This window comes from Mizuhopecten yessoensis, unplaced genomic scaffold (assembly GCF_002113885.1).
Source record: "Mizuhopecten yessoensis strain PY_sf001 unplaced genomic scaffold, ASM211388v2 scaffold4631, whole genome shotgun sequence".
NCBI lineage: Eukaryota > Metazoa > Mollusca > Bivalvia > Pectinida > Pectinidae > Mizuhopecten > Mizuhopecten yessoensis.
In genome coordinates, this window is record NW_018405643.1 from 768,323 (window position 1) to 793,214 (window position 24,892).

The 24,892-nt window shown below is 37.5% G+C and overlaps 1 protein-coding gene across 11 annotated transcripts in view; it reads left to right on the top strand.

Moving 5' to 3' along the window:
• Window positions 1-24,892, top strand: part of LOC110449526 (probable phospholipid-transporting ATPase IA) — a 95,963-nt gene that overhangs the window by 30,424 nt on the left and 40,647 nt on the right. For 10 of the 11 annotated variants that reach the window (XM_021496450.1, XM_021496456.1, XM_021496455.1 and 7 more), the window contains exons 2-11: window positions 8,946-9,066; window positions 10,646-10,745; window positions 15,098-15,196; window positions 18,583-18,628; window positions 20,520-20,634; window positions 21,048-21,117; window positions 21,581-21,708; window positions 22,860-22,930; window positions 23,431-23,528; window positions 24,093-24,201. In XM_021496450.1, coding sequence (XP_021352125.1) covers window positions 8,946-9,066; window positions 10,646-10,745; window positions 15,098-15,196; window positions 18,583-18,628; window positions 20,520-20,634; window positions 21,048-21,117; window positions 21,581-21,708; window positions 22,860-22,930; window positions 23,431-23,528; window positions 24,093-24,201 — 957 coding nt within the window. Of the gene's footprint in view, window positions 1-3,194; window positions 3,896-8,945; window positions 9,067-10,645; window positions 10,746-15,097; window positions 15,197-18,582; window positions 18,629-20,519; window positions 20,635-21,047; window positions 21,118-21,580; window positions 21,709-22,859; window positions 22,931-23,430; window positions 23,529-24,092; window positions 24,202-24,892 lie in introns of those variants that run through there. The other variant, XM_021496449.1, reaches the window with a different exon arrangement.

Consider the following 24,892-nt stretch of genomic DNA (forward strand, 5'->3'; position numbering starts at 1 on the left):
CATTTAGGATGACAGATAAGGTTGTGAAATGTTGGTATTATTGGTATATGACTTCCTACATATTGTATGTTAATGACTTTGGTTATTGGGGAATATGTTATTTTGTTTCAAGTCAAAAATAAAACTTCAGTATTTGAGGACAAAATTTTCCCTTTAGAATCTATTTAGACGATTCTGATACAAATTGGATGGAAGTTCTAATTTTTCAGACCTATACCTACAGATGTTGAAAGTAGAATGTGGTGTAAAGATCAACATTTTAAGTATTAATTCACACAAAAAAACACCCAACTATCACAGACTGCACGGTAAAAAGGGCAGAATTCCTATGCAAAAATGTATGTCAACCAATCGTTAACTATTTTTGTTCAGCTCATAAAGCATGACTTAAAGTCTGAACTCTCCAGCGATAAATCCCAGATTTATCAAACGTCACAATAAATTGTAATACAGGAAGGATTTGTGAAAGGATGAAACAAAACGTCACTCGGAAACCAATCAATTTCCTGATGTGGCACTTGAAATTGTTTATTTCAGATTGAATAATTGTTAATTCCAAAATTGATAGTCATTCTGATGATGTTTAGTTAAAAAATTGTCGTCATATATATGTGTGTGACATTCGGTTAAAAGTTTGGACCTATCAAACGATACAACCAAAACAACCATTGGCCAATATACAATCAGCTTTATGCAGTAGTATTGTAGAGTAATTCTCGGGTAGAGTATAGAACACCTAGGTAAGATAAGTCGGACTTACTGGCTGCACAAGTCTGATATAACTTTGTATTTATTGCCTGTCATTTTCATTTACTGCAAGAGTAATACACCGGAATAAAAACACTAATAACGTCGGGGCAGAGTCAAAAGATGGGGGCTTGCGACAAAAAAAGATACAGATCTACTATATTAATCAAGGTTTTGCATCAAACTACAGAATTCACTGGATACTAATGAAATTGTTTACTGAAATGTTTCAGTAGAGGTGATTTTACTATGTAAGTTTATTTATTTACTATGAGCGAGGAAAGACAAAAGATATTTTAATTTTGGCCGAAAGCTCATGATCATGAATGTTACAATCTGTTCAAAATGGTAGTGCATGACTATATCAACTCTCATCTGTAAGTCTATAGTAAATCATACCTGTATATAGATTGATATGGAAATCATGTGCAGTCTTTTTAAGTCACATTACCGTTGTCACATATTGATCTTATGTGACTTTTAACCATTTCATTAGGCCACAGTTGCCAAGTTAAGGCGTCTGACATTCTGCTACCACTAGCCCTCAACCACTGAGTCCCGGGTTCGAGACCTACATTGACCAGTCGCCAGGTACTGGCTGTAGGTCAACAGTTTTTCCCTGGGAACTCAGGTTTCCCTCCACCACCAAAACCTGACACGTCCTTAAATGACCATGGCTGTTAATAGGACGTAAAACACAAACAAACAAACAAACAAATTGACCATTTCAACAAAGTATGATTTATTTGAGACATATTATATATATATATATATAGTGGGACTGGACTCACTCCCGCCTGCCGGCCGGGCGGGGCTGAGTAACTCCCAATGACCAGTAACCAGATAGCTAAGGTTTGTCTGTCTCTAGTTCAGAGGTCCTGTATTTGAATCTCATTCTGGCCTGGTTCCACTTTCTCTTTCCTGTAATTACAGTGGTACAAGTGACCAGTCCTTGTTTCAAGTAATATGATAAGCTTGTGCATTGGAAAGGGGATACCCTAACCTAGGTTATAAGTAGTGCCTTCTACAGTAAAACAAAGACTTAAAAAACAGGTGGAAGGTGTGGGTAGCGGCACTGGGCCAGGTGACTGCTGGTGACCAGATAACTCAATTAATTTAATTGTTACAGCATTTGGCCCATTACATTTTCCATCTCCTGTTACATAAGTATATGTAAACACAGCTATTTATTGTCATTTTGCTGTTTTCCCATCAGTGTAATGTGCACTATCAATTCATTGTTGAAGCCAGACTACCACCACCACCACTAAGTGGTGATTGCTCCAACCAGGGACTTTCCTCACCACCAGAAGGGGACTGCCCTGGGCCCCACCACCAGGGACTCGTGCCCTCACCACTAGATAAGGACTGCCCTGGGCTCCACCACCACGGACTCGTGCCCTCACCACTAGACAAGGACTGTCCTGGACCCTACCACCAGGGACTCATGCCCTCACCACTAGACAAGGACTGCCCTGGGCCCCACCACCAGGGACTCATGCCCTCACCACTAGACAAGGACTGCCCTGGGCCCCACCACCAGGGACTCATGCCCTCACCACTAGACAAGGACTGCCCTGGGCCCCACCACCAGGGACTCATGCCCTCACCACTAGACAAGGACTGCCCTGGGCCCCACCACCAGGGACTCATGCCCTTATCACCAGACAGGGACTGACCTGGGCCCCACCACCAAGGACTCATGCCCTCATCACCAGACAGGGACTGCCCTGGGCCCCACCACCAGGGACTTATGTCCTCATTACCTAACAGGGACTAACCTGGGCCCCACCACCCGGGGCAGAACTGCCCTCCCCACCAGGTGGAAACTGTATACCCTCACCATCATAGGGGAACAGTATCTACAAAGGCTTGGCCAGATCTACCCTTACTAGGACTGACCCAACCACAAGGCAATGACTTAACCTGTGTGAGATGCCCCTATTTCTAAGTCCCTGGGGTCATCTTTGGGGAAATGTGATTACCCTTAAATTACTTTGCTGTAGTGGACAGTGTGAGTGGATAGATTTGATGCGTACTCACATGTGGTGCGTGTAGTGGTAATTCAGTAGGCACAATACAGGTATTGACTATAACTTAATTCCAGCTTTATATTCACGCACAGAGACACAGTGATGCAAGCTGTACATTGATGAGATCCTATCATCTTAACATGTTGATATTTAATATTTATTTAAACGTAGAAAGAATAGGTTATTTATTTTTTATACAAAATAATCATTTGTAGCGCACACAAGTATAAATACTTAATGTGTTGTAGGTGGTATAAAATAAATGTATTATTTATTGTAAACTCCCTGTACAACAAGAATAAAAATAGAATATGCTGCCTTGGTGATGTGTGCTTGGCCTTTGTGATAGGCAGTTTTGTGTTCCCAGGTTGATGAGAGATGCTGACAGCCTCCCGGCCTTTCACAAGGTGTCCTCTGAATGTCAATCACAGCATTAGTACAATTTGTAGTACAAGCTATCGTTAATGTTTACGTTTGGTCGTTAGCATTAACAATTTTCATCATCATCTCCGATATTGATTTATCGTGTGCAGAGCCATTGGCAGAGTCCATGCATTATTTTGCAAAAAAAAGACGATCATATTGACAAGGAGATAATAAAAAAATTACGCGCAGTATGTTGGGATGAATCCACCATATGGTTGGATGTATTGTAGTCCGTCTGTGTGATCAGTGATAGCCAGCCTCACTGTGACCAACACCGCATATGGAAGTGACATTTCTACGATTATGATCATGTAAATAACCCGGCCAGAATTATCACAGGTTCAAGTGCTAAACACAGGGACAAGTCTTACAGAAAAACAACAGTGCTGCAAATTGCCAAAGGGAATATGTTGGGTCTGCAACTGAATTAAATCCTGGAGCTCCATGAATCGGCATTGTACCCAAGGATTATATTGCCTATTTTACTACAGGGCTTGCATTTTTCATGGGAACTGCTGCATCGTAATGCTTCACGTGTAAATGAATTGAATTGAAAAGAAGGGTTGTTTTTGCGTCGGAGACGTTGTTAGTGTGAGCTGTGTGTATGTGGGATATTACCCTGTGTTATGGTTGGTGATATACTGGGGACATGACATCAGCCCAGAAACCTTCTCAACGACAAGCTCCAGGTAAACTGTTGTGGTAGTGGAAAAAAGTGCGACACTGAGTCTCATGTCTGTGGTTTGTGCCATATGTTCACACACCGTAGGGTAGATTTATACTTTTGTGCTGTTTATATGAATAACTACATGAACAGCAGTAAAAAAAATACTTTTCTTTTTTTGTGATTTTCATGTTAAAAACTGTTGTCAGGTTTAATATTTATTTGCATGTACGAATGTAATTATTGCTATAATTTATGGTTAATACATGTCTTGCTTCAATTAAAACATTGAGCCAAGACACAGGGCAACAATATACCATGTACATGTACTGTAGCATTATATGAAAGTATCAAGGTATATCTAGTCTTTTCTCAAGGTTTAAAAAATATGGGGGCATTGATGGTGTGATATAACCAGAATATGGAAATTTGTAGAGGGATCAGTACACAATCACCCCTTCCTGGAGAAACACTGTAAACCACAGTGTCACAGTATACCATGTACTGATATAGCTGTAGTGTCTTATAGTACAGTGTCACAGTATACCATGTACTGATATAGCTGTAGTGTCTTATAGTACAGTGTCACAGTATACCATGTACTGATATAGCTGTAGTGTCTTATAGTACAGTGTCACAGTATACCATGTACTGATATAGCTGTAGTGTCTTATAGTACAGTGTCACAGTATACCATGTACTGATATAGCTGTAGTGTCTTATAGTACAGTGTCACAGTATACCATGTACTGATATAGCTGTAGTGTCTTATAGTACAGTGTCACAGTATACCATGTACTGATATAGCTGTAGTGTCTTATAGTACAGTGTCACAGTATACCATGTACTGATATAGCTGTAGTGTCTTATAGTACAGTGTCACAGTATACCATGTACTGATATAGCTGTAGTGTCTTATAGTACAGTGTCACAGTATACCATGTACTGATATAGCTGTAGTGTCTTATAGTACAGTGTCACAGTATACCATGTACTGATATAGCTGTAGTGTCTTATAGTACAGTGTCACAGTATACCATGTACTGATATAGCTGTAGTGTCTTATAGTACAGTGTCACAGTATACCATGTACTGATATAGCTGTAGTGTTATAGTACAGTGTCACAGTATACCATGTACTGATATAGCTGTAGTGTTATAGTACAGTGTCACAGTATACCATGTACTGATATAGCTGTAGTGTTATAGTACAGTGTCACAGTATACCATGTACTGATATAGCTGTAGTGTTATAGTACAGTGTCACAGTATACCATGTACTGATATAGCTGTAGTGTTATAGTACAGTGTCACAGTATACCATGTACTGATATAGCTGTAGTGTTATAGTACAGTGTCACAGTATACCATGTACTGATATAGCTGTAGTGTTATAGTACAGTGTCACAGTATACCATGTACTGATATAGCTGTAGTGTTATAGTACAGTGTCACAGTATACCATGTACTGATATAGCTGTAGTGTTATAGTACAGTGTCACAGTATACCATGTACTGATATAGCTGTAGTGTTATAGTACAGTGTCACAGTATACCATGTACTGATATAGCTGTAGTGTTATAGTACAGTGTCACAGTATACCATGTACTGATATAGCTGTAGTGTTATAGTACAGTGTCACAGTATACCATGTACTGATATAGCTGTAGTGTTATAGTACAGTGTCACAGTATACCATGTACTGATATAGCTGTAGTGTTATAGTACAGTGTCACAGTATACCATGTACTGATATAGCTGTAGTGTTATAGTACAGTGTCACAGTATACCATGTACTGATATAGCTGTAGTGTTATAGTACAGTGTCACAGTATACCATGTACTGATATAGCTGTAGTGTTATAGTACAGTGTCACAGTATACCATGTACTGATATAGCTGTAGTGTTATAGTACAGTGTCACAGTATACCATGTACTGATATAGCTGTAGTGTTATAGTACAGTGTCACAGTATACCATGTACTGATATAGCTGTAGTGTTATAGTACAGTGTCACAGTATACCATGTACTGATATAGCTGTAGTGTTATAGTACAGTGTCACAGTATACCATGTACTGATATAGCTGTAGTGTTATAGTACAGTGTCACAGTATACCATGTACTGATATAGCTGTAGTGTTATAGTACAGTGTCACAGTATACCATGTACTGATATAGCTGTAGTGTTATAGTACAGTGTCACAGTATACCATGTACTGATATAGCTGTAGTGTTATAGTACAGTGTCACAGTATACCATGTACTGATATAGCTGTAGTGTTATAGTACAGTGTCACAGTATACCATGTACTGATATAGCTGTAGTGTTATAGTACAGTGTCACAGTATACCATGTACTGATATAGCTGTAGTGTTATAGTACAGTGTCACAGTATACCATGTACTGATATAGCTGTAGTGTTATAGTACAGTGTCACAGTATACCATGTACTGATATAGCTGTAGTGTTATAGTACAGTGTCACAGTATACCATGTACTGATATAGCTGTAGTGTTATAGTACAGTGTCACAGTATACCATGTACTGATATAGCTGTAGTGTTATAGTACAGTGTCACAGTATACCATGTACTGATATAGCTGTAGTGTTATAGTACAGTGTCACAGTATACCATGTACTGATATAGCTGTAGTGTTATAGTACAGTGTCACAGTATACCATGTACTGATATAGCTGTAGTGTCTTATAGTACAGTATCACATTATACCATGTACTGATATAGCTGTAGTGTCTTATAGTACAGTATCACAGTATACCATGTACTGATACAGCTGTAGTGTCTTATAGTTCAGTGTCACAGTATACCCTGTACTGATATAGCTGTAGTGTTATAGTACAGTGTCACAGTATACCATGTACTGATACAGCTGTAGTGTCTTATAGTTCAGTGTCACAGTATACCCTGTAGCTGTAGTGTTATAGTACAGTGTCACAGTATACCATGTACTAATATAGCTGTAGTGTCTGATAGTACAGTGTCACAGTATACCGTGTACTGATATAGCTGTAGTGTCTTATAGTACAGTGTCACAGTATACCATGTACAGATATAGCTGCAGTGTCTTATAGTACAGTGTCACAGTATACCATGTACTGATATAGCTGTGTTATATAATACATTAATTGTCATATTAAACAGTTTAGGTGTTCCTTTTCATCATTTTAATCATGATATTTGAATTTTGAATTATAATGTTTGTTTAGTTATGTAAGGTTTTCGTTTGGTAAGGTTTATCTGTTGCAATTAAATGAGAGTATATAAGGTATAATTCATTGACAATCTGATTAGAATTTCTGTCACCAAGCCAGAATAATTACATACATGACATTTCAGGTTGTGTATTGACTGAATGGGAAGTCCTTATATCATCAATACACAAGTTACAAGTAAACGTAAATGCATTTTATCTTACGTCAACATCTAAAGGTCATGTTCGGTTTGTCTGAAGGTCAAACCTCTATATGTTATAAAACAGAGCATAAGGAGCGGGGGCACTGGTCGGGATTAGTGAGGGGTTGTCATGACGTTGATGTATCAGCTTCTCTGAAGGCATTCATATAAAAGTGATTACAGTAATGGCTGTCATGGAAACGGTGAAGTATTGTTGTCAGTATATAGAGGCAAAGTTATCATTTAAATACAGAAATGTCAGCAGTTCTAGGTGATGAACAAGACAAGGTGCTTCCTGTGTAAGTGTTATTAGGTAACATCAGTAACTGAGGACAAATCAGGAACACACTACAAATCCTCATCTGGGTCCATATTCTTGAAACCGTTCTCATGCTCAAACTCTGTTTCTGTGCTCAAGTGAACTTTTTTATTCCCGTGAACAAGTCATAAAAATTCAATTTTTTTTTTTATTTTTTTTTTAATAATGTTCGAATGACTAAAAGCTGAAAACTGTTTCTAATGTTTACACTTGACTTTTTACCATGGTATATGATTTTTAAGCCAGTTACAAGAAAGTTGCCTTGAGCACAAAATCCATGCATGAGCATGAGTACAGTTTCATGAATACAGGGCCTGATCTTTACCTCACAGTAATTTACAGTAGCTATATAGCCAATGTACCCTTATCTAGCTTATATATATAACAATTATGACTTCTATCCTCAATAATTAATTCAAGATTATACTAGAACTGAATCATCAAAGTCGGTTTCATTGCTGACTCATGTTGCCCGTGTACCTGGTGAACTTTATGAGAAAATACCTGGTGTTGTTTCCTCCTGCAGCGGTATATCATTGTACACAGTACGGTCAATGTATTAACACACAGGTGTGTATTTGTTACACCAGCATGCTTAGGTTAGATCACTGGTATGAATTGATGATGATGATGTACAAGGAAAAGACTTCACAATAATACATTGGCTGGATTGATCAATAACTTATTTTAGGTATAAAAAGGAACACCTGTGTTCTGCGTTACATCTGTTGAACGTGGGAACAGCCGATCTCGTTTGTATGTCTGATATAGGTCAAAATAGTGATGTGTTAATTTCACAATTTTGAAGTTTACCGGTACCATCATAAAAGTATGCTTGAGAAAAAATAATATTTTTGAAAAAATCTGTAAAGCTGCTAATTTTTCTCAGAATATCAATATCCAAATCCAATCTAATAAGAATTTTAGTTGCCCTTGCAATCGACACCATGAGAGGAATGTGAACTATTATGGTTACCTCTGGAGTAGACATCCAGTTGACCTTGGAGTTGATGTCTAGTTGACCTTGGAGTTGATGTCTAGTTGACCTTGGAGTTAATGTCTAGTTGACCTTGGAGTTGATGTCTAGTTGGCCTTGGAGTATGCCTCTAGTTGACCTTGGAGTATGCCTCTAATTGACCTTAGAGCAGAAGTCCTTTTCACCGTTGAGTAGACATATTTACATCTGCATTTAGCAAGATTTATAGTATCTATCAACATTTACGTTGTATTTGGTGTATGATATGGTTACCTGTTTCTGTTACATTGTAGTTTTGAAGATGTATTTCCTCAGACTAGCTGATGTGTTGTCACCAGAATATAACTTTTGTGTTGTTTACAGAGTACCACCAAATGCAGGATGGGATGGGATCTGAGACTACAGAAGAGGTGGAGCCCTCCAAACAGCGAGTTATCTACATTAATGCTCCCCAGCCTGTCAAATACTGCTACAACAAGATTAGGTAGGTCATTATATTCAACACCTGGGGTATTGTAAATCACTCTCAACCCCTCCGTATTCCTCCTTATCCTCAAACCATACTCTGCTCAGCCTTTCCTCAAACTATAATCTGTCCAACCTCAAAAAAAAAAGTCAGTATCCCTCCTTATCCTCAACCTACAACCTGCTCAGCCTCAAGGGAATCTGTTCCAACCTTTCAGTATCCCCAATATCTCCAATCCATAACCTGCTCAGCCTCAAGGGAATCTGTCCCAACCTTTCACTATCCCGATATCCTCACCCTATAACCTACACAGCCTTAAGGGAATCTGTCCCAACCTCTCAGTATCCCGATATCCTCATCCTATAACCTGCTCAGCCTAAAGGGAATCTGTCTCAACCTCTCAGTATCCCGATATCCTCATCCTATAACCTGTTCAGCCTAAATGGAGTCTGTCCCAACCTCTCAGTATCCCTGTTATCCTCAACCTATAACCTGCTCAGCCTAAATGGAGTCTGTCCCAACCTCTCAGTATCCCTGTTATCTCCAATCCATAACCTGCTCAGCCTAAAGGGAGTCTGTCTCAACCTCTCAGTATCCCTGTTATCTCCAATCCATAACCTGCTCAGCCTAAAGGGAGTCTGTCTCACCCCCTCAGTATCCCTGTTATCCTCAATCTATAACCTGCTCAGCCTAAAGGGAATCTGTCTCAACCTCTCAGTATCCCTGGTATCTCCAATCTATAACCTGCTCAGCCTAAAGGGAGTCTGTCTCAACCTCTCAGTATCCCTTTTATCCTCAATCTTTAACCTGCTCAGCCTAAAGGTAGTCTGTCTCAACCTCTCAGTATCCCTGTTATCCTCACCCTATAACCTGCCCAGCCTAAAGGGAGTCTGTCTCAACCTCCAAGTATCCCTGTTATCCTCAACCTATAACCTGCTCAGCCTAAACGGAGTCTGTCCCAACCTTTCAGTATCCCTTTTATCCTCAATCTATAACCTGCTCAGCCTAAAGGGAGTCTGTCTCAACCTCTCAGTATCCCTTTTATCTTCAATCTATAAGCTGCTCAGCCTAAACGGAGTCTGTCCCAACCTCTCAGTATCCCTGTTATCCTCAATCTATAACCTGCTCAGCCTAAAGGTAGTCTGTCTCAGCCTCTCAGTATCCCTTTTATCCTCAATCTATAACCTGCTCAGCCTAAAAGGAGTCTGTCTAAACCTCTCAGTTTTCACTAATATTCTCAATCTATTACCTGCTCAGCCTAAAGGGAGTCTGTCTCAACCTCTCAGTATCCCTGTTATCCTCAATCTATAACCTGCTCAGCCTAAAAAGAGCTCCTTCCAAGTTACCCTGCAGCAGGATTATCAACAAGACTTGTTCCCTTTCCCTATATGAATCTCGCCCTTAAAATCTCATCACCGTTAGCCCTTAACTTCTCGATCCTTATTGAAGTCCTTTCATCGCCCTCCTCAGTTATACCTGATACAAATCCATTCTTTTTCCCTTCCGTGTTGTAGCTACATATGAATAATGAAAGCTCTAGTTTGAGTGATTTGTATGATTTTGTGTAACAGAGTGTTGTGATTTCTCTTTTACGTAGCACGGCCAAATACAGCTTTTTGTCCTTCCTGCCAAAGTTCCTGTTTGAGCAGTTCAGAAAGTATGCCAACATCTTCTTCCTGTTCATCTCATTACTTCAGGCAAGTCTTTCTGTCCAGTCTTCGTTAGAAACTTGTTAATACCATAAATCAGGATATTTAGGCGTCTTGGCATTTATTCACAAAACAAGATGAGATAGTTTTATAATGCATCTATTTTGGTGTATTTATTTTGTTCTATCAGCTCAAGTTTTAGTTTTAATGAAGCATCATCAATGAAAGTTTTATTTTTATTTTGAAGCCAATGTAAACAGCAGGTGGCAAGCATTAAAAGTAAAAAGGAGACGTGTACCTCACAGGTGTTAGCTCTGAACGTGGAAATTCTTGTGTGTTAAAGTGTTTGCGTTGTGACTCTCTCAACTGATAGGGGTGTGGAAATTTTTGCGTTGGTAATAATTTTGAAATCTATATATTATTAAGTATATATATCTATAACCTTTGTAATCTGTAAATATTTATATGTTTGCAGATATCTTTGTGTTAATTTAATTTACTTAACACAGAAAACATGAGCTTTCCCACACAGTCAAAAAACACAGTGAAGAATTCCACTTTTACTGTACAACACTGTCATTTATCTACTCATTTAAATTTTCTTAATTTGTCTTCAAATCATACAGAAAATCTTCACTGGCTTTTTGTTACACTGAGAAGAATTCCGATGAATGAAGCTTAATTAATTCCAAATGCCATCCATAACTAGCAAGCTTATTGCTGAAATCTAAAAATAGACGCTTTAGATAGAAACTCATTGCAAAAACAAAGACGATTCTAAATGTAATTTCCGTAGCCTGTTAGATTTGTTCCTATGGAACCAAATACCGGCCTGCAGTCTAAACAGTTAATTTTTGCAGGCGCCTGATGATTGTGATTTTTTTTGGGATGCCCATCATTAATCAACAAAATAGGGATTATTTTCATAAGATTATACAAGAATTATCTATGGAGAGCGAAGCATTACTGAAAGGTTCATTTCAGAGAAAATAAAAAAAATGTAATGTAGAAACCATTGCATGAAAAATATAAATATAAATATTGAAGTTTGAGTAATCTATGAATTTTCATGTATAGACAACACCCAATTGTACTTCATCTTGCTTGATGGACATGTACAACACCCAGGTAACTTGCCTGTTTCTGCTGGTTTTATAATCACCAGCTATACCCGCCTGCTTATTATCCCCCCCCCCCCCCCCCCCCTTTTTTTCCCCCCCCCCCCCCCCATTTTTTTTTTTTTTTTTATATTCGCAGTATTGAAAACAGGATACTTTCAGTTGAAAACTTTTGTATACTGATAGCATTTTGTATCAAAGTTTTGACAAGACGCCCCAGATATATCCATATATACGTTTTCTATTGACATTCTAATAATGGTATTGGAAATTCATTATCGGCACTTAAAAGAACAAGGAAACAGTTAATCAGGAATCCCGATTCAAGACACCGAATACAACCATACTTACAATTTTTGTTTGTTCAATTTTGACACCTTGACGCAATCACCAAAGAATTAGCTAATGAATGTCATATCTATTTTGTTACACCAAAAGACTTTAAATAAATATTTATCTTAAAAAAACCCACTTCTACACATCTCAGAAACGGCAGCAAACCTCAATAATGACATCTTGTTTGTTGATAGTCTGCTGTTTACAATCGCTATCGCACCGGCGCTTGATAAAATTGGCTGTTGCTGTCAAACGTTCTTGTGACCATCACGATGGGGAAACGAAGCGGTGAAAAATGGCCACTGTGAAGAACCCGAAACGCACATTTTTTGCGCATGTGATATTTTTCCCTGTCTCATGGCAATATCATCTGCGCCCCTTAAAACTGATGTATTTTCGGAGGGTGACAGAGATTTTTGTTTAATTTTCTCCCAACCAATCAAATAGCTAGAAATTCACTTGAGGTATAACCATATGTATTGCACTAGTCATCAAAGGTCACACAGATACATTTCACTGGTTGTGCTATGTGAACCCGTTACAATCTATACTTACCAACCTGAAGAGGATGTTCAGGCAATATTAGACCATGGTCTCTATAGACAGGTTGTTGTATATAAAAATTTCGTTGGAGATATTTATAAAATAAGTGTAAAAGTGTTAATTTTACCAAGATTGTTTTGAGTTGAAATATGAATTAACTTCGAAACAAACATTTGTAAATCTAAATATTGGTGCAAACAATTCTTTTAATGAATCATTTTAAACTGAATGAAACAAAAATTTGCAAGTTCATTGATGAAGGTGGAAAAAATGTTTTTACCGGACAAAGCTAACATTTTATGGGTGGATTGGTTGAGTGGTTAACACTTCGGCCTTAACGTTATAACGTCAAGAAGATCCTATATGCTTGAGAATCTTAACATTGTCAACGATATTGAAATACGATGTATAAGATTGTGTTCATCGTAATTTGAAAATGTCATACGCCTACCCAGTAGTTGTGCTCAATGCTTCATTGTTCTCTGTTTACAAGTCTTCGATGAGATTCGATTCTCAAGAGCTCCACTCTAATTGGCAATCTTTCTGAGGCCTATAAACTTCCATATATCTGAATAAGATTTGGGAAACACTGGTCATCGAGGGACCATGTCTTGATCTGATACAGTGGCGGATCCAGAGGGGTTTTTTGGGCTTCAGGAAACCCCCCCCCACCCTGAGAATTTTCTTTAAAAATCATGTATTTTCCCCATTTTCCCCCACAGGGAAACCCCCCCAGATAGGTCTCTGGATCCGCCACTGTGATAGACAACATTAAACGCACAGATACAATAGGATAGCTGATTTTTGACGTTTGCTGCATGGCTACAAATAATCAATGATGCATTCATGATGATGTGAAGTTTGACCAGACTTTCCATATTCCTTCCATAAACTGATGAAATGAGAATACTGGTATACTACGGTATGTGTATATATATATAGCTGAGAACGGTATCACAACCAAGGTCTACATGGTAGTTGGAGTTGAAAATGGTTTTTGTCTGAGATATTCTCCCAACACAATGATACTGGCCTGACCATTGTCCTAGCCCAAAGACAGTCTAATTTATAAGTCTAATTTATAAGCCCCAGTGTTTGATCAATCAGATATAGCTAAATGTCTACAGAGCCTGAGGCGGATCTCCAGCACTGTTTACATCCACTAGTCATGGTACACTGTGAACGTTGCGTGATAGACATGTGTGATGGCTATATTGGCCGTGACCCATTTCTGTACTCAAGGTATAATGGTATATTGATAGCTTCCTGTACTGTAGCGATAACTCCGCATTTAAAGTTGACTTCTATTAATATTTCAGTTTGAATAACTTCATATTTGTATACGCCCGTCAAATTTGATGGAAGTATTATGGTATGGGGATGTCCGTCTGTCTGTCCCTCCGTCGTAAACTTTTGTTTGTCAGGCAATCTCCTCCTACATTTTTCGACCGATCTCTTTGAAACTTGGTATACATTATAATCATGATATGAAGTTGTGTCTCCCTTAAAAGAATCTTGATTCAACAATTTTTCCAAAAGTTATTGCCCTTTGTTCATTTCAGTATTTGATTTTTGTCTGGAGATCTCCTCCTACAAATTTTGACGGATTTCTTTGAAACTTGGTATACATTATAATCATGATATGAAGTTCTTAGAGTGATGCAGATCTTATTTCAATGTAAGAAAGTATATAACACTATATGGCATTTGACGGGCGTATATTGTTCCGCCCCGCGGTACTCTTGTTGAGTTTCAAATTGAGCAATATCGGTGTTGATTCTAAGCTAATACATTAACAATTATCAGACAGTTTAGTAACTATTGAGTAAACACTTCAGATAGACAGCTGTAATAACCCGTTCACCCCTAAAGTCTCATTTAAACCTTACAAAATCAATGATTGGGCAAGTCCAGTTTAAAATCTTGGGGGTATATGAGTTAACTTTATACAATTGTTTAGTTGACTAGATTTGGTAATAATGTAATTGGCTTTTCTCCTTCCATATATAAACAAATTATCCCAGTGTAATTATATGGGTGTAATTATATGGGTGTAATAAATCCAGTGTAATTATATTGGTGTAACTATCCCGGTGTGATTATATCGTAATCTGTGCAGAATGTATGATGCATAACATGAGGTGTAGAGAATTTGACGGTGTTTATAAAATTCCAATTCTCTGGGTAAGTATAGGTTTGACTTTGCCTTACAGACAGTTTACTTGTGTTAAGACTTAGGACATTGGTCTTAAACTTTATATTGTTATCACATGTACATTTACTTGTTTGTTTAATGAAAAATGAAAAAGAGGCATATTCACTTTTGTTTTTCAAAGAGAAACAGCTATTCAATACAAGGAATATATTATAAATATCACTAAACATGTTTTCCTCCTCTTACAGCAAATTCCACGTGTATCCCCCACTGGGCGGTATACCACAGCTGTTCCCTTACTCTTCATCCTAACAGTGTCTGCCATCAAGGAGATCATAGAGGACTTTGTAAGTAGAATTACCATCCTTTCTATAAGTTCGTATGAATAGAGTTGTCCTCTGTTTTATCTGCATTATATAAATTAATCGGCGAATCTCTGGTGACTACGCTATTCTCCATCATAACCTTGTCCCTAAATGACCATATATAGCTGTTAATAGGACGTAAAACACAAACAAACCAAACCAAACTATATTTCTTCTATTATGTGATTTTCAGTTCTGTTAATTAAACAGTACAGAACTGTTTTAAATGTGATATTTCACACTATTCCATTGTCAAATAAGGTAATACCAATTACTGATAAGATAATTCTACCCATAAATAAGTTGGCAAGTAAGAAGGTATGTATTCATTGAATCTCAATTTTTTTATCACAACAATTGTAAATGAACGAATATATTACATCTCCAGCACACACGCAGGCATACACAGATAGGGAGACATTAGCCAGGTGGCATAGGACTAGTAAGTTAGCGCCTGTTAAGGCAGCTCCTGCGAATTCCTTAAAATTTGATTGATTAATGTATATGCTAATTGTGTATCTATGTACTGTAAAGCGCTTTAGAGTGGCTTAATATGTTAACTTAATAGGGCGCTATATCAAATGTTTGTATATTAATATAATTATTGATGTTTAAAGATTTACTGAACAGGGAAGCAATATTTACAGTCTTTGAAAATCTAATGATTTATAGGACAAATAATTCCAACATTTTTTTTAAAAGTTTCAACAAGATTTCTGGGTGTTAATCTGTTGTGTACATGTGCTTGCATTAGTTTACAAGAGAGGGAAGCTAGCTAGATAGATTACCATTTTGTTTGGTATAAATAATAAATACATACATACGATGAGGTACGCGGAGATTTTTTGATATATTCGTGAGTTGACTGTTAAATGTACACTGACGCGGCAATAGTGTGAATTATAGATTAGGTCTACACCGCTAGTTACAAAAGTGGCTGATTGAATTCCAACAAGACATGATCCACATCTCCCACTACGCATTGCCTTACATTACATCGACTTAACCTACCTCTCACAACTACTGCCTTACAACACTATTAGACTTAACCTACCTCTCACAACATACTGCCTTACAACACATAGACTTAACATACCTCTCACAACTACTGCCTTACAACACTATTAGACTTAACATACCTCTCACAACATACTGCATTACAACACATAGACTTAACCTACCTCTCACAACATACTGCCTTACAACACTATTAGACTTAACATACCTCTCACAACACATTTCCATACAACACATAGACTTAACATACATCTCACAACACATTGCCTTACAACACATAGGCTTAACATACCTCTCACAACATACTGCCTTACAACAGATAGACTTAACCTACCTCTCACAACATACTGCCTTAAAACACATAGACTTAACATACCTCTCACAACTACGGCCTTACAACACTATTAGACTTAACATTCCCCTCACAACATACTGCATTACAACACATAGCCTTAACCTACCTCTCACAACATACTGCCTTAAAACACATAGACTTAACATACCTCTCACAACTACTGCCTTACAACACTATTAGACTTAACCTACCTCTCACAACATACTTCCTTACAACACATAGACTTAACCTACCTCGCACAACATACTGCCTTACAACACATAGACTTTACCTGACTCTCACAACATATTGCCTTACAACACATAGACTTAACCTACCTGTCACAACATACTGCCTTACAACACATAGACTTACCCTACCTCTCACAACATACTGCCTTACAACAGATAGACTTAACCTACCTCTCACAACATACTTCCTTACAACACATAGACTTAACCTACCTCGCACAACATACTGCCTTACAACACATAGACTTAACATTCCTCTCACAACTACTGCCTTACAACACTATTAGACTTAACCTACCTCTCACAACATACTGCATTACAACACATAGGCTTAACCTACCTCTCACAACATACTGCCTTAAAACACATAGACTTAACATACCTCTCACAACTACGGCCTTACAACACTATTAGACTTAACATTCCTCTCACAACATACTGCATTACAACACATAGCCTTAACCTACCTCTCACAACATACTGCCTTAAAACACATAGACTTAACCTGCCTCTCACAACATACTGCCTTGCAACACATAGTCTTAACATTCCTCTCACAACACATTGCCTTACAACACACAGACTTAACATACCTCTCACAACATACTGCCTTACAACACTAGTAGACTTAACATACCTCTCACAACACATTTCCTTACAACACATAGACTTAACATACCTCTCACAACACATTTCCATACAACACATAGACTTAACATACCTCTCACAACACATAGACTTAACATTAACATACCTCTCACAACACATTGCCTCACAACACATAGACTTAACATGCCTCTCATTATACATTACCTTACATCACATAGACTTAACCTACCTCTTGCAACACATTGCTTTACAACACATAGACTTAACATGCCTATCACAACACATTGCCTTACAACACATAGACTTAACATGCCTCTCACAACACATTGCCTTACAACATATAGACTTAACATGCCTCTCACAACACATTGCCTTACAACACATAGACTTAACATACTTCTCACAACACATAGCCTTAAAACACATAGACTTAACATACCACATACCTCTCACAAGACATTGCTTCACAACACATTGCCTTACAACTCATTGCCTTATTATACCTCTCACAACATTTTGTCCCTGGCTCTTGATGTCTTAAGGACCATAACACTGTGTCCTTATGTTATCTATCAACGACAATAATGGAGATGTCATTATCGGCTATTTTTGTACACATCTATAAACAGACTTTGATTAGGTTCTCAACTGTACAAATCCCCATCTGGATGGTCATCCAAATTTGATTAAATATGTACAGATTAGACTGAAGCTGTAAGGTCCATTCTAGAAAGGAGGCCAGTAAAAAGAAGTCTGATGTCACTGTACATACAGTTAGGGGTTACAAGACTCAGGTGTCAGTCTAGAATCAGGGTTCATTTTAGACATTTGGCAGCTGTAAAATTCAGGTGTCACACTTACTACAATCACAGTTAATTTTCTGACATAGGAAATGCAACTATTTCATTAAAACTTTCCGGAGATGAATTTGATATCATTCAGACATATCTTTTAAAAACCAGGCTTTAGGGCTGTTATGACACGTTGTGTATGGCCGTATCCAGTAAGGTAGGGTAACCTTACGATGGTATCTATGACATAGCGTAGGACCACTTGTACACAATCAATAGATAGTCTATCTGTTATTGGGTTTCCGTGTACGTTTGCCAACTTGAATTGATTTCACGCTGTTTGTACTCCATTTTAATTTGTTTCAGAAACGTCACCGTCAAGATGACGCTGTGAACAATCGAGAAGTACAGGGTAGGTTCACGACACTCCGCGTCAATCCCGGGGCTTTTTCTCGTTTGTCACGAGTGATCTCGTAATACATGTATAGTTTCACTACCTACACATTGATGTGTTAAGTCACAAACTTGTACACAGATGTAAAGATTTGGTGAAATGCAATTTAACTGTTGAGATTGTTGTCATAGATTCACATACTTCAATTTACTACGAAACCCCTCCTATATACAATTATGACTGCCGAAGGCTCGTTATGTAATGAATTAAAACACCCGTTGAAAAATACACGCACACAACATGATAACGTAGAACAAGGCTTGAAAGTCTATCCCCTTAATAAATAAGATGTTTTCTGGAAAAAGCTACCCCTTTGTCAAATAGACAGTTCCTTGAAAGTCTATCCCCGTAATCAAGATCTTCTCTGGAAAAAGCTACCCCTTTGTCAAATAGAAAGTTCCTTGAAAGTCTATCCCCTTAATAAAGATTGTCTCTGGAAAAAGCTTCCCCTTTGTCAAATAGACAGTTCCTTGAAAGTTTATCCCCTTAATAAAGATCTTCTCTGGAAAAAGCTTCCCCTTTGTCAAATAGACAGTTCCTTGAAAGTTTATCCCCTTAATAAAGATCTTCTCTGGAAAAAGCTCCCCCTTTGTCAAATAGAAAGTACCTTGAAAGTCTATCCCCTTAATAAAGATTGTCTCTGGAAAAAGCTATCCCTTTGTCAAATAGAAAGTTCCTTGAAAGTCTATCCCCTTAATAAAGATCTTCTCTGGAAAAAGCTACCCCTTTGTCAAATAGAAAGTTCCTTGAAAGACCATACCACAATAAAGTAGAACCTGATCTGCAGGAAGACCTCCGTATAATTACAGTATAACATCTAGACAGACCGGTGCTAAAAGCAATAGAACCTTTTATAGCTGTTACAACTGTTCTCCAAATACGATTGATTAAAAGTGTCTTTTAGGAGGCACAGTGATCTAGTGGTAGAACACTGGGCACGTGACCGAAGGGTTGCTGGTTCGAGTCACGACACGGCACTGTGTTGTATCCTTGAGCAAGATACTTTACTCCGCTTGTTCCAGTCTACTCGGCTGTAAATCAGTACATCGTTGGGTAGTGCTAGAATTGTTAAATGCTAGCTGTTAGCGCCAAAATGGCAGCACCGGCTGTGTGCTCCCCAGGGAGTTGAGAAAGATATTGGTTGGTTGCAAAGGCTCTATAATTTATAACCGCGGATAATAATTTGTGAACCACTTTGAGACAACCTACGAACTAGGTTGGGATAAAGCGGTATATAAGAACCTCAAGTTATTATTATTATTATTTTCATTCTTCACTAAATAATCATCAGAAAGACAAGTTCGTAAATAATAGTAAAACCTTTTTGCTTACAGCATCCTTCAATATGCATGTACTAGAACTTCTCCAGAGAGACCATCCCTTAACTCATTCACCCCTGAAATTTCATAATGAACTATTCCAACCTTTGAATTGGAGGAGTTCAAGTGTGTCTTTAGGGGTGAATAAGTTCATGTATGAAAATAACTTTCGATAGACCAATCCATAATACTGTAAATGTCCATTTTCTGCAGTTCTTATTTTTCACAATTTGCTAAAACAGTGACTTTCAAAGGATATATTTTCCACAGATTACAAGCTTTAGTGCTATGGTAAGAATGGATTAAGTTGGTATTAACTTTGCGGAATGTATTTCACTGAAACATTATTCCTGTGAAAATTAGAATACTGCAAAATAAAACAACTTTTACAATTTCAATACAGAAGAAACCTTCAGAAAACATTTATTAAAAATAAAAAATATTTTAGTTTAAAAATGTTTTTTCCTTTATTTCCAATTTCTCCCTGAATCCCAGAGCAGAACACATTTCAGGGTATTGTTTGATTTCAGTGTTGCGAGACGGTACATGGCAGCGCCTCCTTTGGACACAGGTGTCAGTCGGAGACCTGGTCAAGGTGGTCAGTGGTCAGTTCTTCCCAGCTGACCTTGTCCTTCTGTCTTCAAGGTAACATGATGCTCTGCTTTCACTTTATAATAAGCATGATGATCTATTATTATTATAACTTGCAAATATTTTAGGATATAGTTTTGAATGAAAGGAAATCTGATCCTAAAATAAAACACAAGATTTTTTTGTCAAGGTAAGACTATGTAATCCCATTTGAATGCATGTTCTAAAAGTGATTTATAAATAACAGCATCCTTTATGATTCCCTTAATGTAATTGTACACAAATATTGTGTCATTATTATACTTATCTAAAATATGTCATTTAATCATGACGTGCCTTAAAATGTGTATTCATCACTAAATACTTTCATTTATCTGCCGAAGAGACTTTTAGAAAATATGCCTTTTGAATACATGCAGTAAGTGCACTTACCAATAATAAAGGAATTATTTATTTGTTTTTTACAGTGAGCCACAGGCCATGTGTTATATAGAGACCTCCAACCTTGACGGGGAAACAAACCTGAAGATCAGACAGGTGGGAACCCCCACTACCAAATATTAGATCGACAATTTGAAATTGATGGTTTTATGCATTAGGTGTCTTTCAAAAGCTAATCTAAGGTTTTGCTGTGGCGTGACTCATTCCATATGGCCATCTATAGCTATTTATCACATATTTCTATGAAACTTTTAGCTTGATGATGGAGTCCACAGCCTTTGATTAATTGAAATAGCACCTTTTCACAAAATTCTAAGCCATGTAAGCTATATATGTCCATTAAACCTCAACTTAAACTCTTGAATACACTGTTTTTAAAATGTTGTGTAGGAAAAGAAAATATGCTATCTTTTTAACATTGTGCTCATATTGTTTCATTATTCAAGAATTTAGCCTAATTTCTTTGTTCAAGAAATAAAATTTATTTTCCTACAAGATGTTCACTTTCAATGGAGTTGGGTGCATACAAAGTTAAATTATTATAACGATGTTTCTTCAGGGCATACCTCAAACTGCCAAGCTTTTACGACATGAAGATTTGTTAGATCTGGATGGTGTTGTGGAATGTGAACTGCCAAACAAACATCTGTATGACTTTGTGGGCAACATAAGACCGTCAGGCAGATTGTAAGTACATTCTGGACATGCACCAAATTAAACAGAGATTATATTATATATGAGAAAGTGTTTTTCTCCTGCCCACACAACTCCAACAACCCAGGTGGAGTATAAAATGGTCTGGGGTGGGTGTTGCGGTATCTGTGCTGTAGAATTCAAGTGATGTGGCACTATAAATGATACCGTTGGAAGCACGGTCCCACTACAAACAGAACACAATACATCTCCAGCACACACACAGGCATACACATTGGGAGATATTAGCCAGGTGGCATAGGACTAGTAGTTAGCGCCTGATAAGGCTGCTCCTGCGAATTCCTCAATATTGTATTGATTAATATATATGCTAATTGTATTGACTGTATAGAATTGTAAATCTATGTACTGTAAAGCGCTTTAGAGTGGCTTATGTTAGCTAGATAGGGCGCTATATCAAATGTTGTATATTTATATTTATTATCTACTGAAACAAGGTATTCTTGACAAAGCAATATCTAGGATTCCTGGTTACATTTTAATAGGGCCATGATCAATGTTCTATGTACAATCTGGGTATTATCCAGAGGTCAGAGTAGAGGTCGGATCGGAGGTCATTATGTGACCTAGCAATGTTTTGTTTCTAAATATAAACATGCTTCATCAGTCATGGCATATCAGACCTTGTCCTGCAATATTGATGGTTTCCCTGAAGCACCGTCAGGAAAGGATTGGATTAGAGTCACACTTAGAATCCTGGTATTATTCTTGGTTACAATCATAGACTTATCTGTTGATATTTCATTTATATTGATTTCACATACCTCTGTGTGTACCCAAAATGAATCGACCAAAGAGGTTGTTGTAAAAATTACAATAACATACCCAATAAAAAAGGAAAAATATATAACAAAGAAAAAAGAATTTTGTAACATTGATATTTGAATTGTGGCATGACATCATATTAAAAAAATTATGTTTCGAAAAAGTACTTTGGGATTTGAAAATATCATAACTACAAAACGATACATGAGGATTATAATTTGAAAAATACTGATTGGAATATTTTAACCAATTTTCCATACATGGCGTTACCTGTGATTGTGAATCCTACTTGTCTATATGATTGTTCACAATGAGACTTGTGGTGATGAGGTGTAAATAAGAATTCTGTTTCTGTACAGTGCTATACCTCTGGGGCCAGACCAGCTGTTACTGAGGGGCGCAATGCTGAGGAATACCAAGTGGATATTTGGTACATTAACATATCCCAATTTATAAATATACCTTTTTTATAATTACCAGGTCATTGTCATAATTTTGTATACCATGGTTTATACTTATAACCTCCACATTTGCCAATACTGATCTTTAAAAAAAAAATAGAATTCTTACATGGGTAAAAATGTAAAATGTTATATCATCAAATTGTTCTATCTCAAATAAAACAATGAAAATATACACTTTACAGCTTCTGAAATTATACCTAAATTAACTCATTCGCCCCTGAAGACACATTTGAACTCGCCCTATTAAAAGGTTGGAATAGCTCATTATGAAATTTCAGGGGTCAATAAAAGAGTATTTTTTTAACTTTATTGTAAGTCATTGTTTTATAACAAGAAAAACACCTGGTAAAGATTAAGCACTTTTTTATCCAATTAATAAGATAATAATGCTGTAGTTGTTTATGGTGTATAAAATATTTACAAAAACAAAGGTAACCAATTTAACTTCGGTTGTTCGTGTTGACAGGGATTGTGATCTACACGGGTCCAGAATCCAAGTTGATGCTCAACTCGTCCACAGCACCACTAAAGAGGTCAAACGTGGAAAAGGTCACCAACACACAGGTCAGTGGATCCAGAGCTGACATTATTAATGCCCTACCTATATTTTAGCTAAAATAATGTACCAATTTATATAAGAATGATTTGTCTTTAATATCAAAATTAGGAACATGGACAATGCTGTATGGCCGATATAAATTCATCAATATCTATTGCAGTAACATCCATTAAATAAATGATTATTTCTTTCATAGACTGTCTCTTTTGTCTTTCCCTATCATGTAACAGCAATGTTGTAGTCATTTTTATTATATCACACAATGTTTATCTGTATATCAGTATAAAAATCCTTGGTGAAAATCCTGATGGCAGAAAATGCAATTCAACGATCTTTCTTAAAAATTCCTGAAAACATCTATAGCTATGTAATTTGGGCACCCCCAACTTCAAATTAAATTTCAACACAAAAAAATGTCGGAATTTACACATGTTTTTACGATACATACAAGTAAAAACGTATTTTTACTTGTTCCACCAATATGTACCTGTCTAATGTGGGCTAGCTTATATAATATAAATGATTACTTTCCTGTACAACAATTTGCCTTTATGTTTTACACCTATCAGATCCTGATACTGTTTGTGATCCTGATTGTGATGTCCCTAGTCAGTACTATAGCTAACGAGTTGTGGACCAAGTGGCATGTGGACAAGGATTGGTACCTGGCTTACAGAGGTGAGTATCATAGCTAACGAGTTGTGGGCCAAGTGGCATGTGGACCAGGATTGGTACCTGGCTTACAGAGGTGAGTATCATAGCTAACGAGTTGTGGACAAGGATTGGTACCTGACTTACAGAGGTGAGTATTATAGCTAACGAGTTGTGGACCAGGATTGGTACCTGGCTTACAGAGGTGAGTATTATAGCTAACGAGTTGTGATCCAGGATTGGTACCTGGCTTACAGAGGTGAGTATCATAGCTAACGAGTTGTGGACAAGGATTGGTGCCTGGCTTACAGAGGTGAGTATCATAGCTAAAGAGTTGTGGACAAGGATTGGTACCTGGCTTACAGAGGTGAGCGTCATAGCTAACGAGTTGTGGACAAGGATTGGTACCTGACTTACAGAGGTGAGTATTATAGCTAGCGAGTTGTGGACCAGGATTGGTACCTGGCTTCCAGAGGTGAGTATCATAGCTAACGAGTTGTGGGCCAAGTGGCATGTGGACCAGGATTGGTACCTGGCTTACAGAGGAGAGTATCATAGCTAACGAGTTGTGGACAATGATTGGTACCTGGCTTACAGAGGTGAGTATTATAGCTAACGAGTTGTTGACAAGGATTGGTACCTGACCTACAGAGGTGAGTATCATAGCTCACGAGTTGTGGACAAGGATTGGTACCTTGTGAGTAATTTAATATAAGGA